Consider the following 20,223-nt stretch of genomic DNA (forward strand, 5'->3'; position numbering starts at 1 on the left):
ATATGGTTGCCAACAACAAAACTTTGTTTTATGAAAACTGAGCATAACCTTTTTCATAGAAATTGTATATCTATTTGTAAGTCAGAATTTGGTAAAGATTTTTTGTCTCTTTTCATTTTGCATGGTTTTTAAACAACAATCTTAACAATGTTTCTGTTTTCTCAAGGCCTTAATTCCTACAAGAGATACTATTGTAGTTATCATCTTTCCTGTGCATTTACTTCTACTAGACACCTTAGTTCATAGTATCATTATCACCTTTTAACTCTGATATCATTCTTAGTACAGGCGAGAGAGAGAGAGAGAGGGGGAGTAGGGAAATCACAGCTAATGAGACATTCTTTAGTTAATTACAGGTGTATTTAACTTTAATCCCATTGTAACTTACAGAGAGTGTATTTATGACATCAGCATATATTCGTATTATTCTCTGCTAGTTCTGTAATTTTCCATGAAAGCTACATGGAGTGCCTGCATCTTAAGTGTACAAGCAGAGGGACTGATTAAGTAGTAAAATGCTGAAAGGGGTGTGACAGCATCTTTTCCTGTGTGTGTCTGGGGATAAGATCTCCTTTCAAATGCATTCTTCTTCATTGTTATATTCAGTGGCAAATTGCTGTCATGTGCAATTTTTAAAGTCAACAAACCACAGTTGTATTAAGAAATATTTTATTAACAAAACAGTAAATTCCACTTGTTTAGCATTTCCAATAATGGATAAATTGGCCTTGCAACAGAAAAACAAAACAAAACAAACCCCTTAGATATTCAGTCATTAGAAGCACTAGAAGGGTACGATTGAAGTGACCTTCCGTTGACTTCTTAGGGATGAACCACCTCACACATTATTTTAGTCATCATTTTTGTTTTTAAAGGCAACACATTACATGGATAAAAAAAGAAGCATACTCAAACAAAAATGTTACAATCGATGTAGTCAGTTTATGCCAGGTAGTGTGAAAACTTCTGTGAGCTGCAAGTGACACACGGAACCTGATATGTTTAGTATAAAGATACTTGGGTTGGATTCAAGTCTTTTTCCTTCAAAACATCAGCATCCTCTCTTTGCCTTCTACATTCGGGGGGGGGGGGGTTGGGGGGGGAATCCTGCTAAGTTTTGTGTAGGTCAGTAAAATTAGATACATATTTTTTACCAGCATTATCAGTTTTTATCAATGAATGAGATTTTAAATTTCTTGCTGGGAAGAAACACTGAAATCAATTTTAAACAACAAGCCTCCCAGATATACCATTTAAAAAGTAACAATTCAATTTAGTTTTCCACCATCTTTTATAATCTGTTCAGATGAAACTAGTTTATGTTAAATAGATACAATGGAATATATATTTCTATCTATATCAATATAGATATGTAAATTGGTGGTTTTATGTTCCTTTTTATTTCTCTGGCTTTTCCTGAGTAAGACTGAATGAGAGGGGTAGGTAAAAAGACTTGTAAGATCTTTTAACCTGGCAAATTAAATATATATGAAGACTTGAAAGAGAAGAAATGGGTACTGAATTTTAACTTCGTGCCATCTATTTTTTGGGTGATGAAAAGCCTTTAAGACTTATTACACAATTTCTTGGCAGCTGTACCTCATAGTGATTTGCTATGATATCTATGTATTTCTAAGGTAGTGTTGTGTCTGAAATCCAGGCCACATCTCGGCATGTTTTTCATCAACTAAATTATCACAAAAGATGTTTTGCATTTTTTTGCCTTGTTGATTAAAGCAGATTAGTGATATCTTTCTCTTTTATGAAACCAAGAATTATTCTTTTAGATGTTTATGTCATGTGATCAATTTTTACAGAGGCATCACCCTGCAACCTAAAAATTATTTTCTCACCTTGATAATTTATTGCTATGAACATCATTCAAACATTATGCAAAACAAGTGAGTAACCTATACTTCACTACTACACAGTGTGTGTTAAACTAAAACTATGTTTAAGTATATAGATGTAAAACCAGAAAAGTTAAAATTAAGTCAATAGTCAACAAATAGAGAATGATTTTAGTGGGTAGTAATACAGAATCAAAAATTACTGAGAATACTTTTTTAGTTGAGAAAATGCTTACTTTCCATAAAGCTTGATCACACACACCATGTTCAGAGAATATCTATAAATTTATGGGAAAAATGTTTTCCATTGCAGCAGCCAGAGTAAACCAACATTATTTATGTAATGCCTGTTGAGTGATGCATATTTATGCAGCCATGTATGGTGATGGATCTCTTTCGTTTAAAATAAACGTTCCATTTTACTAGGGACTAAGAATTCAAGGTCTCCTGGAATCAGAATCTCAATGAAGCAAATCACCGATTTGTTATAATACCTTGGCACAACTGTCTAACTTCACATTTTCAATTTGTCAGTATTTGTGTGTTTTGGTATTCCATCATATCTGATGGCTGCCTGTGTATGTGTATTTGTGTGTGTGTGTGTGTGTGTGTGTGTGTGTGTGTATGTGTGTGAATGTTAAACACATATAGACATATGAGTATTTGGGAAAGAGAAAGTTTTATCTGATACTTAGGTATATATTTCACCTTCTAATTCACACCTTTCATACAATTACTAAAACTTAATAATGCAACAGAATGAAGGCTATATATGTAAGAAAAGAAGTAGCTGAGTCTTTTTATATACATTCATACATATCTTTCTTAGAATAAACACTACACTGTAATTTTAGTTTAAAAAAGTAAGTAATTGTGGCAATTTATAATGTCGGCAAAAAAATCTGTCTGAAATAATTGTTGCTCCGATGTCATAAAACTCCCTATACTTAGCAACACTTATAACATTGAATTTACCAAAAATGGCTGAAGAGCAGAGATATATTTTGCATTTTCTATACAACAGGCTATAAAACGTCACTTATCACAGTCCAGAAAGCACACAGAGATGGGTTTATATAAACATATGTAATAACATAGTAAGCGTGCATGAAAATTTCCCAATGATTGCATCTATGCCCTCTCATTTTTGTTTTGTAATTTTAGTGTGAACATGTGCCTTATATTTCACATTTTGAAAAATAAGGCCTCCATAATATTTTTTTTAATTGTTACTCTCTCACAAACAGAAAGGGGCTTTTTAAAAACGCTTTCCTGCATTAGTCTTCAAAAAAAAGAAAAAGAAAAGAAAAGAAAAAAAGAAAAAAAAAGCCAGCACTTTGTCTCAAATGCAAGTTCCAACCCCTGCTCCAGTTGTGCCAGCTGACCAACTCCTCATAATCTGCAGATGGTCCCATAAGAAGACTTCTTCTCTGGCACGCCCACTGACTGGCTCCTCAGGAAAGCGCTAGCACTTTGGCTGAATCCAGGATCATAGGTAGCTTCTTTGTGTGTGTTGTGTTTTGTGTTGGTTTTGTGTTGTGCCTCGATGTAATACTCCTTTGCTTTATGAATGCGTGCGGTCCTCACCGTCTTTTAGAACGTCCCAGCAACATAAAGACAAGCAGAGTAAATGAAAACACTGCGGATGTTAGGGAATTTTATTGGCCCCTGTTTTTGTTTTAGTATTTTTTCCTTCCTTTCTTCTCTCTTTCTTTCTTTTTTTTTTTTGTGTATGTTTTTTTTTTCTTTTGAGAAACAAGAGCATGAGATACTTGTTTGTTTTTTTTTTTAAAAAGAGTTTTCCCTCCTGATCGCATTCCCTGTCTTCTTTTGTATGTGCTTCATAAAAAGGAAAGTAAAAGTTTATATTATGTCTCAGATAAAATGAAGACTATTTCTATACAAGTGTCCGTTTCAAATCTTGATATCAGACGTAATACTCCTTATCCTTGTTTTTCTTGTTTTTGTTGGCGCTTTTAGCACTGCTGGGTTGCTTCTCCTTGACCACAGCCCCATTGGACTGTGCTGAGTTACTGATGTAGTTTCGACTCTCATCCACGTGGTACGACCCTTCATCCCGGTTCCTGTACTTGTACATGGCATAGAGGAGGATGAGGATGCACAGAGCGGCTGCTGCGACAATCCCCACCACCATGCCAGTGGTACTGCTGGACTCCCGAATCACCTCTGCAGAGCCTGGGTATGGTTCACGGCCACCTACTCTGGTGGGGTTGGCTGTGGGAAAAAGGATAAAAACAAAGTGATTATTGAGTTTCATGGACGCTGGCAAAATATTAACTTAAGCATCTATTTCAGAGCCTGGTGAAATAACACCCACTACTTTACAGAGTGTTATATCACCAAATAAAGTGTTCACCCTCTCAAGGCCTACCTACAAGGAATTGTAAGTAGGGACTCAATCCAAGTTCAGAGGGAGACAGATATTGACGTCTATATTTCCATTCTCTTGACAGCTGAATTTAATTAACACCACAGCTCAAATGAGTTCTACAGAACCATTTTCATATCAGGTGAGATATCAGAAACCCAACACCAGACAGTCATGTTGAAGGAAGTTAATGAGACCTCTGGATACTTAGTGCTACCTCTGGACTCATCAGGACTGCTAAACAAGGAATAGCTTTAGAATTCACTCCACTTTGTGATGGACATGGTATCAAACAATAAAACAATCCAAATATTTCTAAATAGTCCACTTGTATGTTTCTTAAATTTTATTTCATGTGTGTGTGTGTGTGTGTGTGTGTGTGTGTCTGTGTGTGGTTATGGTTGATGCTAGAGGCATTAGTTCCCATGGAGTCGGGGTTACAAGGAGTTGTAAAACAGTTGATCAGAGTGGTAGGAACCAAACTCAGATCCTTTATAATATAACACAGGTTCCAAAGCACAGAACATGTGTCTAGCCCTCGCTGCCTGAATTATAAAATATAATTGGAGATACATGATTATAAACAAAGACAGAACTCTTTTCCTTTATGGTTGAAAATTCATTTGTCTAGAAAGGATACCTGTATCTACCCATTTACACATTGGCAGTGAGCTAGTGATCCTCAAGCTAAGCTTTAATTGTGTATGGTGTGACATGCCTGCAATAAATACCAACACTTAGCAGCTTTCCAGAAGAATGTAGGAATGTCACCTTTCAAGGTTGGTTTGGGAACAAATTTCATAATGCAACTTATGGTAATAAAAGAGGCAATAGTAGAACACTTGTCTGGTGTATTGGCTACAAAACCCTCACTCAAACTTCTCCAAGTATTGGACAAGTCCTCTCTTGGGTCCAAGTGATGGACTCTAGGATGTCTGATGTCTTCTCCAAGGCCCAGGAGGACACTGAAGTTGCCCACAGAGCACAAAGAAAACTCTTGGGATGTAGAAGTACTAAAAATATGAAAACAATGGTCAGCTTTGTGCTTCCTGTCTCCAAAGCATGGAAGTCAGCGAAAAATGCCTCTCTGTCCTTGACCTGGTACCATTTTCTCTATAGCTTTTTACTTTTTGTTTCTTTTCTTTGATTCTCCATTGTTTACCTTATCCTACAGAGGGAAAAATCAAAGGTTACTTTTCTGATGTAGTGGGTTAAGAGTGCTGTAACTTTCAGAAGGGTGCACAGGCAGTCTCAAGATTCCAAAGTTACATTGAACATATTTCTGTAGATACATATTTGAGTGTGACTGCTTCTACAATGGTACCTATTAATTACTTGTAAACACTTACTAATGCACAAAGCCCTGCTTTGAAAGCCTGCTTTATAGCTGGGAAAGATTTCTTCAAAGATAAAGACATGCAGGTAAGTCTAACTACCTGTATTCCATCTCCAGATCACACCTGATAGAAGGGAAGAACTTGTGTTTGCAAGTAGTCATCTGACCTACATAAACTCACTGTCACATACATCACACACACACACACACACACACACACACACACACACACACACACACACACACACATAATGTAATAAAAACTTTAAAAAGAGAAACTACATTTGCAAACATCACTAAAACATCTTCAGCATTAGGGCTTTTGCTGTTCCGTTTCTTTTCCTTCATCAAATAAAGCCTCACCAATACAGTTGCTTATAAAGCCATGCTTCTCAGTCTCAAAGTAGCAAGGAGCCCAGCTCTGCACCTACAGAACGAGCAAGGGAGAGCCTGTGCTGATTGTGTCACTGTTTTACAAAAGGCCTTGTAATGCTAAAAAACCTCCCAGTTGTTTCTGTGGCCAAGGTGGAGAGGAACAAGGATTATAATCCACCCTATTTGGTTACAGAATTTAATTTCCCTTCAAAAGCCTGCTGCAGTAACTTTGTCAGCACCAGGCAAACCAAAGGCGGTACTTTCTCTTTAAATACAGTCATCTTTGCCAAAGTGTGCCAATTAGCTCAGCTACTAGCTTTACCTAAATGACAACTTTCTGTGTGTGCCTTTGGCACAGTGTTCCTTTATTATGGTGTCTCAAGAGCTGAAAAGGTAATTGTATTTAAATGTTACCTAAATCATTTCATTCCTGTACCTGATGAAGGAATGCTGAAACACATTTCCACAATAATTTTACTCTTTCAGAAAGAAATGAAAGGATAATGAGCTAGAATCCTAATCATTTAGCTTATTATATTACAACTTTGGGGCTTTAATGGGATTCAAGGTTTAAGTTCAATACACTAACAATGCATGTATGTGTATATGCACAATTAGGAACTGAGTAGATATTTTAATGCTAGAATATTAATGTCATTTTTTTCTCAAATGTATCTGATATAGCTTTAGAACAACTGCTGGCAGAGCTCAAACCTGGTATATGCTCACTCTAGAAGGAGATCACAAAGACACAAGCAAACTCCAAGTTTTGCCCTATAAGCATTTGATAAGCTGTTTAAGAATGGACTTTCCCATTCTGCAACACCAGCCAAAATGCTTAAGTCACATGAGAGCTAAAAATAGTTCTGCCTAGCCCACATTAAGCAAATCTAAATATAATAATTTTAAAATAACAAAAAGCACTCTCCAGAAAACTAAAATTGAAACCCAATGGAAAAAAATCTTCTCATCCCTTTTATTTACATTAAAAAATTCAATAGCCATGAAAATAGGTATTATTATAAAGCTGCTTAGACTATATAGCTGTTCCCATGTCTGCTTGATTAAACAATAATTACTTCTCTTCTCAAATCTTTCTTAAGGCTAAATGATATATCCATTAACTTTTTTTATATTGTCCAAGTAATTATGAAATCTCTCCCCTATAAATGTATAATAACAGGCTAAATTACTTTAAATACATTTCTAAATTAAAAATACAGTTACTAATGCTTTATTTTGATATTCACTGAAAAGTCTGAGTATATTTCATATTAATTTGAATGTTTTAAATGTATGAGTGATAATGAGGCTAAAATTTCCTATTATATAATGTATTCCAAAAATACACAGAGTAGAAGGGCAGCCATATATTAATCACCTAAGATAGGCAATATAAGAAAAAATGGTTTAATGCATAATTAATCTATATATTTCATGGGTTGAAGAATTTTGCATTTTCACACTTCATAATAAACACAAAATGCAACATTTCTAATGGTTATAATGATCAGAATTGCTCTTTCTTGAGCACCTGTAAAAGCTGTGTGAATGAACTTCTCTTTTATCCAGTGTCCACTTTGTCACAGCATATGACAGAAATACATGTTTAAAAAAAAACAAAAAAACATATGAAAGCTGGGCAGTAATGGCACTAGCCTTTGATCCCAGCACTGGGGAGGCAGAGGCATGCACATCTTTAGGGGAGCCACAGAGAAATCTTGTTTACAAAAGCCAAATGATGATGATGATGATGATGATGATGATGATGATAAGGAGGGGGGAAGAAGAAAGGAGAAGGAATAATAACATACAAATAAGATTTAAGTTTAGAATGGTCAAAAATGGAACTCTGATAAGAAGGTAGATATAGATTGTTAGAGCTGGTTCATCACACCGAGCCTTACAGCACAAGATCTATATCAGTGGTAAACTCCATGGGACTCATGGTGGTCACAAAAGGAACCAAGAAGTGGACATGATGTGGTATGACTAGAAATGGAAATGCATTAAACTTCACTGGTCATATATATTTCACTTTAAGGCTAGGTGACCATTAAGGAGGAAATGAGTAGGTGAGTCTCCAAAGTATTTATGATACATATGCTCTGACTCATAAAATTAAACAAACAAACAAACAAATGCATGAATTACATGGATGTATGAAAACATAATTCCAACATATTATATTGTGCAAACTTCCTCATGTCTTAGCCATTTCCTCTACTCTGTAGAAAAACATGTGGAATTATATAATTATCTCACAGAATCCGCCAAAACAAGTGTGAAGTGCTACATGAGATGAGAGATTATGCTGATTTTGATAGTAACACAAGGCACTGGATTCTGGTTAGCAATTTAATATAAATCACTGTGAGGTTGTTGGTGGCACTGGTGAGAACAGAAACCCTTTACCAGGGGCAGGACCTGGCCATCAGCTCTTTTCTTTCATATTTTCTTTTCAATGCTTACTCAAAGCTGTAAAATAGAGACTCATGTGCTGACCTTAAAGGTCAAAGAAAAGGTGTCTTTGAATTCTGTTCGCTTCCCTTCACTCTGTTTCTTCCTCTTTCCTTTATCCTCTCCTCATCTCCTGTGTCTCTTCTGCCCTCTGTCTACACTCCTCTATTAAGACATTAACTTAGATGGGCATGGTGGCACACACATTTAATCCCAGCACTTGGAAGGCAGAGGCAGGCAGATTTCTGAGTTCGAGGCCAGCTTGGTCTACAAAGTGAGCTCCAGGACAGCCAGGGCTATACAGAAGACATTAAAGACATTAACTAAACATTTTGACATGGTTTGTTTAGGTCCAGCACACTGATGAAGAATCTTATCTGCTTGGCCCACACCTTTCACAGTCTGATTAACATTGTAGACCTTACATGAGCACATCCCTTTCAATGTTAGGAAGGCTAACATATTGCTCTATCACCTTCTCAGAGGAAGACCCACTCCAGCAATAGAAAACCCAAATGATTTGTTATGTCAAAATAATATCTGCCCTTGCCACTTAAATTTTTAAGTGATATTTTAAAATTTTAATCTATCTTTATGTTTGCTGCCTCATGTCTTTCTCGGTATGTCTTCTCCACCTTTCTCTACCAGGTCCTGATTTGTCCCTGAGGATGGCTCTTGTGAGGGTATGTCTGGTGAGACTTTCCCCAGAGAGGAGAGGAAGCTGGTGACAATAGCAGATTTAGAGCTTGACCTGTTGAGATTCTTGTATTATTAAGCAAAGTGCTGAACAAATGTCAGAACTTATTGTCAGCCTGCTAAGTTCAAACCACAATATAAAATATTCTGTATTGTCTAAAATGGGAAATGTGGATCCTTCACCTGCATGATCTTTGTGTTTTATACTAACAGTTAAAACTCAACTTCCAAATTTATTTACAGGTAAAGTTATATGCTTTATCTAAACAGATGATTTTTTTGCTTACTTTAAAACATTCTGCCCTGGAATGATGGTTTACACTTTAAATCTCTGTTCTGCGGGGGGCAGTGGCAAGTGGATCTCTGTGAGTTCACGGCCAGCCTGGTCTACATTGCAAGGTCCAGGCCAGCAAGAGAAATAAGATAAAAACAAAAACAAAAATGAAAAATGAAGCAAAACCACCTCAAACCATTCTATGTAGATGGTGACATCACAGCATGAGGGTGTATCAAGTCAAGGACCTCTGAATCAGCCTCCAGATCCCACTGGCATGTCTGTACCAATTACACTTTAGAATATGGAAATCGAGAGTATAAAATTCACAATGGCTCTGTAAGAACCTTACGTTCTGAACTAATTATTTAAAAAGGGAAAGTTCTGAAAGTAAATAAATTTTCCCAAAATTGTTAGTTTACTATTGAAAATATTGGACACCTTGGTTACTCTTTATGAGACTGGAAAAACAGCAATTATATCTCTTTTTTTCTCTTCCTTCTCTTTCTTTTGTTTTGGGGGCCAAATCCCACATTTCCCAAGCTTGTCTTCAAATCTATAGCTGTAGCCAAGGCTAACACTGAATCTCTCTCCTTCCTGTCTGTACCTTTTAGAGGCTGAAATACATGCACTTGATCCATGAAGTGCTGGAGATTGACCCCAGGCCTTCCCACATGGTAAGTAAGAACTCAACCAACTGATTCATAGTTAAGCCCCTAAATATTCTTATTGAAAAATAAAATGGTGTGTCAGACATGTGGCTCAGAGGTTAGTGTTGGTATTCTGTCTGCACTCCACCCCCACAGTTACCTGGCAACAGCCAGGTATGCTCCTTCCCACAGTTACCTTGCAACAGCCAGGTAGGCTTGGCCCACTATAAAAGCCCCTCCTCTCTCTCTTACTCTTACTCTCTTGCTTCTTGGTCCCTTGCTCCCCCTCTCTCCCCATTCTCTTCCCCCCTCTCTCCATGTGGTCATGACTGGTCTCTACTTCTTTACTCTCTCCCTCTCTCTGCCTTTCTCTGCCTCTACTACCCTCTTAACCCCTCTCTCCATGCCCTGAATATATTTTATACTATACTGTCATGTGGCTGGCCCCTCAGGGGGAAGGAATGTCTTGGCATGGGCCCACTGAGACATCCCCTTCCTCCATACCTCACCACACCCTCATAAAACACATTTTCATATTCCTTTATCTTTTTTATAATCACAACAGCTAGGAATACATCCTGCTCTTATGAAAGACCTGTGCATTCTTCCTATCACCCATGTCAGATGTATGACAACTGCCTGTGATTCCAATTCTTATCTCCATCTTCTGATTGCCACAGGTATTTCACTCACTTGCTTGTACCCACAGTTAACATATAAGTTAAAAAAAATAAATAAGGCTAGAAAAGAGAGGTTTCTTCAATGAGTGTAGAAGCTGTACTAGTTTATAAGTATAGGGGTAAGTATTTTGAAGGCAGTTTAATACAACATCACTGTATAAATGTATGACAAACTCAAAGAATAAATGAAAACCAAAGTGACACTAGAGATCCTGAAAAACAGTGGTAGCATATAAGCCATTATTCCATTATTCCCGTGGCCCAGGAGTTCTACACAATAGCAGTCAAATCAATAAAGTGAATAAAATAAGATAAAAATAAAATTTAAAAACCTGATCTTCATTATATTTTTTTCAAAAGAGAAATGATATGTAAGGTCCCGATCCAAAACACCTAGTCTGGGGGAGCGGGGGGGTTCTGTGATAGCGGACAGGGATACTTTATATTTCCAATAATAAGTTTTGCAAGGCAGTGACATGCCATAACATGCTCCTTTTATCACTCAAATTGCCATTTTTATGAAACCATTTTGTACACTTGAATGAGCAGTTCCTCCACTGTAATCTTATTATATTTATGTTGTTTCCAGAATTCTCTTTCAGGGTAAGTGTGTAGTTCCCAGGCTGGTTTTATTTCACCGATATACACTACTAATGTACAGCTTCATCACCAAGCACGACCCTGTCGCATCCAAGAGAAAGCATGTGCCTCTCTATGTGCCTCTCTGTAGACTGATGCCAGTGAACACTCAGCATTTGAGCTTTAAGAAAGACAGCTGTAAGAAATTGCAGTCCTAAGGAATAATGAAGAGCAAAGTATACCAGTGATAAAAATGGAATATGAGCTATGTATTTTGGAAGTAGAAGAGCATATATAGGATCACAAAACTCCAGACTATTCTACATATATCATTCTGGTAAGTAGAAGTCTTAGGTGGCTATCATATCCTGCGATGATCCTTTAAAAAAAAACTGTTGGCAAGATGTGTAGATTGGATTTTTTGTAAAGAATCTTTTAGTAGTCTTCCTAGTTTTATCATAGATCTAACTGAAAGTAATTACATCCACATTTCTATCTCTATCCCATTTAGGAAAATCATCTCTTTAAAATAATCTCACTGGAACAGATCTCCATACTGTGTCTTAGATATGGATGTTATTATAATTTGAGGCAGGCCTTGAAAATGGTTTCAGATCTATGGGGAAGATTTGACTTTTCCCACACCCATTTTCATTAATACTGTGAAAAGAAAATTGGAACTGTAGGCTCATGGGGTGCTTGACAATTGAGATTAGTACGATTTTCTCTGTCCCATGTCTAACAACAACAGAAGGGGGACTATTACTTTTCTCATTTTTGTCCTTCATTCTAACATAGGGCAACATGAGCCCTCATGTTGTGATCAGTCTGAAGAAGGCAGACTTATACACCACATTTGCAGCAGGAAAGACACAGAAATGTACACAATATATTTGAGTTTCAACCTATACTGGAGTTTTATGAGAAATGATAGCTGTTCTGCATTTCCAATCCTTCTTTTTTCTCTGTCCACCAATGCCCGTGTCCTAGGTCTTCTGCAGCTCACTCTTCATGTGTGAATAGGAGGAAAGGGGATGCAGGATGACTTTTGAGTTTCCTCAGTGAATTAGAGATAGAGAATGAATAAGGGATCAAGACAACACTGCAATCTGATTGGCTATGGGGTATATGGTATTTTTCTCTGCTCCTTTCCAAACTATCAAATCCCATGTTTAAAGGAAGGACTAGGAGCCACCATTCTGAGGTCAAGAGGATCATTATCTTCTCTCAAATGCCAGGGTTTACATGAATAAGGACACTAGGCACAGAGCTTATTGTGTGCCTTTATAACTGTCACCGCTAAGGTAGGGTGCTGCCTCTATTGGCTTCTCATAAGAAAGACAGAACAGCGAAAGACTATATGCTCTATGATTTTTCTTACATGTAAGAGGAATATACACAAACGCATACCATCTTATTAGGGGAGACCATAGAATCAAGGCATTTTCAGGCTGCTGTATTTACAAACTATATGTTCATAGTTTTAGCCATCAGCACTTTTATAGAATCTTCATATGGCAATTAAATCCATTTAATTATATAAAAACACTTGAAAGCATCATGGTGTACATGAACATACAAGAAAATCTAGCTTCTCACGGTCCTTGGAGGTTCACTCACAGCTGCCTATTCAACTTTGCCATTTATTTATTTACTTAGGCAGATACATCCATAGCATTATTGCTATTCCCCCATCACCACATGTAAAAGAAAGTTCTACTTCTCTTCTACCCATAAGCTCTTTTTCTTTCTTTCTTTATAAATAGTATGTATTTATCTTTCATGAAGTGTGCTCTAAGAATCACCTCCCCCTGCCCCCGCTCTGGTATATATGTGCTCTTTTGCTCATACCCCATCACGGAAACACGAAGTTACATACTTGAATATTTGATTTTGAAGTAGTAACAGCACAGGTGGAATCATCCGGAAGAAGGAAAGATTTTACTCTGTAGAAAACAAACTGACCGGAGTGGCTGCGGAACCATTAATTTGAGACAGTGAACAGCTGTTTCAAAGTGAACTAAACCATATCAGGGTAGACAGTAGAGCAAGCCGTAAGTATAAAGCCACCAACAAGATAAAAGTGAGATGACTAACAAGGTAAAAGTGCAAGAGGAAAGAGAGGAGAGACAATAACTGTAAACAGGAGTAAATACCTCCAAAATACAGAGGAACATGCATTGATGGATGAAAAGCAAAGAATCCTTTGGAGGACGAGCGAGAATACACACAGGTAATGGGATGAGGAGGTCAGTGGTGCTGCCAATGACTTCCAAATCTTACAGGACAGAGTCCAGGAGTGTTTATGAAATTCAAAGTTAAATGAACAGTCTTAAGCATGTATTATTCAATATACTGCAGAGTCTGGAGTGTGCTGAAATTTTAATGAAATGTTGCATTTCAGTTAGACTTCACACCAGTTCAGACTAGTTTGTATGTTCTTTGGAGATGGTTTTCTGTTACTCTAATTCTTAGTATTCCATCTACTTTCCACCTTCTACAGGAGACTGAGCACACCTGCTGAAAAGGATGGATGTTTTCTATCAGATTATGGGAAGAAATTGTTGTAAGTTGGTCAATGTCTGGGAATGAAGTATGGTGAATATTACCATTAAGGAAATGTGAAATATTTTTCATTTCAAAGCTTTGAGTTAAGCAAGTGGGCAAAGCACTGGCACTAATATTGTAGATTTCCATATTCTTCTGAGGGAATCTGACAATGAATGTGTGTGTATGTGTCTATGTGTGAATCTATGTGTTTGTGATGTATGTGAGTCTATGTGTGTATGTGTGTGAATCTGTGTGAGTGAGTGTGTGTTTGTGTGTGTGTGTAAGTAGGTATGCATACATGGAGGGTCTGGCTGACCTGGAATTCACTCAGTAGCTCAAACTGCCCTCGAAGTAATGATCCTTTGCCTCACCCTCCTGAGTCCTGGGATTAAAAGCACTGGATGTTTCAGAACACAGCATATGGTCTTGCAAGATGGGTCAGTGGATAATGGACTTGGCATACATAAACTATAAACTTTCTTTCCGTGTACCAGGAAAGAAAGTACTAAGTACACAAAGTTGTCCTTTGACCTCTGTATGTGTGCTGCGTGCAAACGTCCACACACACATTACACACACACAGGCACACACATTCAATAATAAGAAAGCTTGTTAGGAAAGTATACTTTTCCCTCTATACATCTGTAACTTCCACTTCCTATAGTACCTAACATGAGACTGAACAGTTGGAAGACGTAGGATCAATAGTCATTCACACAAACACCACACTGCTTCATCTAAACTTCCTAATACACTGTTTAATTTTTGTGTCTGAGATCACTCAGTTATTCAGTTAGTCAAGTTAGCAAGCTCATTTAACCATTTTGGGTTCTTCATTTATGGCCACAGCATGTGACATGTAGAGGTTTGTGAATAAATAGTTGATAGCATGCTGTGAGTCAAGTTTATCAAGGCAGCTGAGCAATTGTGGAAGTTTTCAGACTTCTCAGACCCTGGAGCTAGGAATTTATGAAGAACATGATCATAGTAGAAATAGGGCACCATGATTCACTGTGTATGCGAGCACATGTGCTTGGATACGTGGATATTGTAACTTCTCCCAGCTCCCTGACAGAAGGCGAAAGCTAACATTTTGTTTTACATGATTTGTATAAGTAAAGGCAGAAACTTTGAAAAAAATAAACCCCAAAAAACTCCATAGCCTCTTTCCTGAAACCTCAGATGCACTTTACATAAATATGCAGTAATATCAAAAGACTCTTATCTTCCACCCCAATAGCATCCATCCATGGTGAATATTCCTAATACTAAGTAATCATTAGCAGATGCTCGATGCAGCTCCAATCATTATTGATTTACTGAAAAACCTGAAGTTATTTTCCTATTTTATTAAGCAAACAATTTTTGCCTTTCCTAGTTAATGCTAAGTAGGCTCTCTGCTGTGTTCTCTGTACATGTTATCAGATTTATTTCCCACATGCCAGAGCTCTGCAGCTATGGGCATTAAAGGAAAAGAAATAGTTTCAAAGAGCTTAGGTAATTTAGGCTTCCTAAGCCTGAGGTCTATGACTATTACACTTTCTTCTATTTAATGCATCTACACACATGACTGCAGAGTCATCGGTTGTCATTTCGTACCTGAGCAGCTGTTACACATAGCAGCAGACACCTGCTCTAAGCAGCTGTGTGCCACTGCCTCTCCTAGTCACATCCCCTTCTCCTACCGTAGTTTATCTGTCTTTGCTTCTGAAGTTTTGCATGACCTCTGAATGGTCCATATATAATGCAGATGGAGTAAGATAATTAAGGATGAAGCATTAGGTTCTAGTCTAAAACATGTGCTTAACTTGGTAAAAAACAGTGGTGGGCAACATATTATCCTTGGCAAATTATATATTTCTTCCTCAAACCATGATGGTTACACCTGAAGTGTATAGCAGCAAGGGTCACTATGAGATTCAGAGCAGTCAAGATAGCACAATGTCAACTGCTGTGAAATGACCAAAGGTCTTTATAAAAGCACTATGTCCTTATTCTTTTCTCTATGGCTTTCTTATACAAGGTGTTGCTTCGGCAGCTGTCCCAGCAACTAGACAGTCAGTAGTAGACAGTGTTGTCCATGGTTTGCTTAGCTGCAGCAGTGATGATCAGAGACCTCCTCTGTGGTGTTAGGAGCCAAAATGACCATCTATACTGATCCGTGCGTGTTGCTTCAAACTAGCAACTATAGCACTATAGGTGAGGCATGAGCTTGCTTAACTGAGAAGCATCCTATTTTTTATTGGATCAGCATTCCTTGGCCATTATTATTGAAGTGAATTACCCCAGCTTTCATATTTTTATTGTGATAGTCTATACTTTTAGATATTCAGAAAACAATCATCTATGACTATTCTTTGGTTTACTCTCTGGTGGGACCTATTTTCTTGGAAGTAAGAACTCTTTTGATAAGGATTTAGTTTGTTTTTTAAACTTTCCCTTCTCTTTTCTTTCCTTATCTGATAGTCCATGATATGATCTGGGTGAAGACCAGGGAAGAGTCTTTCTTGTGAGTGCATGCAGAGCCTGAGGTATCCCACTCCTGCCTAGGGCGTCTATAGAACATCCTTTGAAGCCCCAGGCTTCCTGGGTACTAGAGTATAGAGTGCAAGTCTCCTGATTTAGGACTGGATATATTCATCTTGGGGAGGGGGGGTGGCATCTCTATATTCAAATCACGGAGCTATTGTTGACTCAATTTTCTTTTATTGGGAAATATATTCCTTTTTGATTAAAGTATAATAGCCAAGTTAAAATAATTAGATACCTCCCCCCACCCCTGATATATTATAGGAGGGCCTATCAGGATGGTTCAGTATAGATGGTCATTTTGGCTCCTAACATCACAGAGCCTCAGTTCACAGAAGGGAAGTACTCAAAACCCACTGCCCCTCCACAGAAGAGGTCTCTGATGATCACTGCTGCAGCTAAGCAAACCATGGACAACACTGTCTACTACTGACTGTCTAGTTGCTGGGACAGCTGCCGAAGCAACACCTTGTATAAGAAAGCCATAGAGAAAAGAATAAGGACATAGTGCCTTTATAAAGACCTTTGGTCATTTCACAGCAGTTATAATTGTTCTTAAGCAAGACCTACATAGTGGTTAACTTTAGAAGTGCTTAATGAAAGCACCTTGCTAGATGCTAAAATGCCCATTACTAACATTCCCTTTAGGTTAGGAAAGTAGATATATTTCCATTGATTAAATGATTTACTCTATATTTGCTATCTTTTTAAACTCTGCTATTTGCTTATGTACACATTCGCTAGTGCAAATAACAGCAATTTTCTATCAATGTTTTACATGTAGCAGACTAAAATGAGCACTTTACACTCTTAGTCTTATTATTATCAGCACAATAAAGAATCATATTGAATATTATCCATGCCATTTTGCAGGTGCTAAAAGTCAGGCGCGCAGGTTCAATGATCTGTTCTTGACTGTCCATCAGCAGGATGGATGGAGATTTGAACTCAGATCCCCAGATCCCCCACGTTCACTCAATGAAACAAAAGCTTCTAGCATTTCCAGATATAGCCAATTCATACTTGTTTTTCTTGTTTAAAAATGTTTATTATTATTTTTTAAAGTGTTTGACTGTTTTACTGGTATTTTAAACACATATTTTTCTTTTAAACGGGACAATTTACCGAAGCCTTTCTTGTTTTGTTACTACTACTAGGCTTGTGTAACAGTATGTGACTGATCTGACAATGATGACAGTGACCTCTTTAACATATCAGTGTGTACAGTTGAGACCTGCAAGCTGATGCCAAAGGTAATATTTGCTGCCCTTAGGAGCATATGAGTTGATGGCAAAAAGGCATCTTAGCTCTTCATGGAGGCAGCATCACCCGTGGAGCAGAATTCAGAATATGCCTGCTTATCCCTCATAACATCTGAGGAAATGGAATTCATAAGGTACCATGAAATTCCACAGGAAACAAACTTTGTTATCAAAATAGGAATTTGACAAATTACAATAGAACATGGCTTTTTTTCCTAGGGATTTAGGTTTTCAGGAGAGACAGACTCAAACTATGTTTTTCCGACTACATTATATTTCTCCTTTCATGGTTGGTGAGTTTTTAGAGTGTGCAGATGCACGCCATTTTCTCCTTCCAAAGCACAATTTACGTGTCTTCAGAAAGACTTTGTGGCAATTTAAGATGTTTTTTAATAATGTTATGTAAAACAAGTTATTAATGCTTTTATGCTGGACATATATTGGGTGCTTAAATACTTATTCTGTGGCCCTTAGTGAGCATGTATTGCTATTTAGTGTAGTAACTCACTGTGCTAGCAAACATATATGCATATATAATATTTTCAAGTGTAACCAAAGTTTATATTAGTGTATATTGTAATTATAAAAGCAGTCAATCATGTGTTGTTTGACACTTTTTATATTTTTTGGACAGTGTCTCCTGTAATCCCTGTCAGCTTGAATTTACTCTGCAGTTGAGGTTCTCAAGGACTGTCTGACTCTCCTGCCTCTTTTAAACGTTAATAAAATTATTCCTGAGCTTTCCCCTATGGGCGGTTCTTCTATTAATGAGACTAGAAGCTAAGACGGGTCTCACATCTACTCTAGCTGACATAATTCTGGGGAAGGGAAACCTGGGCAGTTTACCTTGGGTTGACTCAACAACAAACTGGCTTTCTCCTGTGCTCTGATTTCTAACATTTCTTTCTACAGAGCACTTGCAATTCTAAATGCTTTCTCTGGTTGTTTGCTATGTAAATATTTTTAAAGCCTCTCTCCAGTTGGAAGACCCCAATCTACTTAAATGAAGGACCTGGGAACCATCATTTTGTAATGTCAACATCAAAGGAGGTAATGCCTTCATTTTCCAGGCTCTTCTGGGAAAGCTCAGGGAGTGGGGAGGGAAGGAGCCCCATGCTTTAATCTAGCTAAGGTTTGAGCACGATAAACTTCTTTTGGCTAAAACCGTTAGCCCCAAACAATCACCCCACTCCCCATATTTCCATCCTTTCTCTTAAAAACTCTGCCTCCTTGTTTCACACGCACATAAATTCTGAGCTCAGGCAGAATTCTAACACCCCCCCCCCCCCATTACAATAATTTGAAATAAGATTTCTTTGCAGCTTAAATTCCTTTAATATATATTTTCATACCAACATACAAGTTTAGAAAAGTGGGAATGATAAAGGGCAGGGTTTAGCTCAGAGGTAGTACAGTTGCCAAGGATAAGAGATGGGCCTGCAGGCTGATCTCAGTCCAGGGAAGGGAGAGAGAGGCGAGTAGACAGTTCAGAGAAAGCAGGGATGAAAGAGGGAAGGAAGGATGAAGAAAAGGAGATTACGAACAAACTATGTCCCATTCTTCTATGATGACCACATTCTGTTTACTTTTACCCTAGTACTCTGGAGAATTAAATTTATATATAGTAAAGACAAAAATAGTCAACCAAACAAAAATAAGCCTTAGGCCAGGATATTGAATGCTAATAACGCATTCATCAGTGAAAACTTGAGCTACCTGCCCTGCATGATGCTTGGCCTTCCACACTGACTGGGCCTTGTGACTCAGGAGATACTCGAATGTTCCCGAAAATGGAATACTTTTTATTCTACCTTTCTGGCTGTCGCTCAAAATTCTCCATTTAACAGCAATGTGTTGGGGATTATTGGCTAATTAGACTCACTTTTGAATAATTACATAATAAATAACCCACATTTAAATGAAGAACAAAATTATCTTCCAATCAGGCTCAAAAATGTGGTCTAATAAATGATATATTTCTGTAAATGACTGAGATTACTTATTTAATGAAAAGATGCAGCTTGTTCAATATACATATTTTTATTCCTAATGGTTAATGGGATCAGTTCAATAGAAATTCTTTGATCTTTTCTCAAAATAGCATACTGGAAAAACCACTCAAAATTGCATAGTAATTGTAGCAAATTTTCCCTAATGAATAGTAATGCATGTAAAGGACCTTTTGCCATCAAATTTAAATTTATTCCAGAGAATTATTTAAATGAACATTTTAAAAGCTATTCTGTATTTGTGAGGTTCCTAATTTTTTTAAGCACAACCTGCATTTCCCGAAGCCGAAAGCCCATTTTCTCTTAACTAGAATACTCAGAAGGTTTTACCTAGGTAACAGTCTCTCCAAATCTCCCAAACTTAGTATTTTTCTAAGGACTAATAACAAGAATGAGCATAGCATCAGCCTCCACTACATCTAAAAGACACTATAATTACTCAAACATTTGCGTCCCAGTCTATGAAATGTGACTGACGTCCAATCAAAGTCTGTTTACAGTTGTTGAGCTGACAGACATCTCAACTCTACGGCTTCAAAGTATAAAAGATCTCTTGCACAAGTGCATGCGTGTGTGCGAGTGTG

The 20,223-nt window shown here is 37.4% G+C and overlaps 1 protein-coding gene across 44 annotated transcripts in view; it reads right to left on the minus strand.

The window, feature by feature from the left end:
- Positions 1 to 344: 344 nt before the first annotated feature.
- The window catches only part of Nrxn1 (neurexin I), a 1,059,516-nt gene continuing 1,039,637 nt past the window's right edge, over positions 345 to 20,223 (minus strand). For 35 of the 44 annotated variants that reach the window (XM_017317307.2, XM_017317294.2, XM_030249566.1 and 32 more), the window contains one exon: positions 653 to 4,085. In XM_017317307.2, the coding sequence (XP_017172796.1) occupies positions 3,778 to 4,085 (308 nt within the window). In that variant the 3' untranslated portion in view covers positions 653 to 3,777. Of the gene's footprint in view, positions 4,086 to 20,223 lie in introns of all 44 variants that reach the window. The other 9 variants (NM_177284.2, NM_020252.3, NM_001346957.1 and 6 more) reach the window with 1 other exon arrangement.

Source organism: Mus musculus, chromosome 17, assembly GCF_000001635.26.
Source record: "Mus musculus strain C57BL/6J chromosome 17, GRCm38.p6 C57BL/6J".
Taxonomy (NCBI): domain Eukaryota; kingdom Metazoa; phylum Chordata; class Mammalia; order Rodentia; family Muridae; genus Mus; species Mus musculus.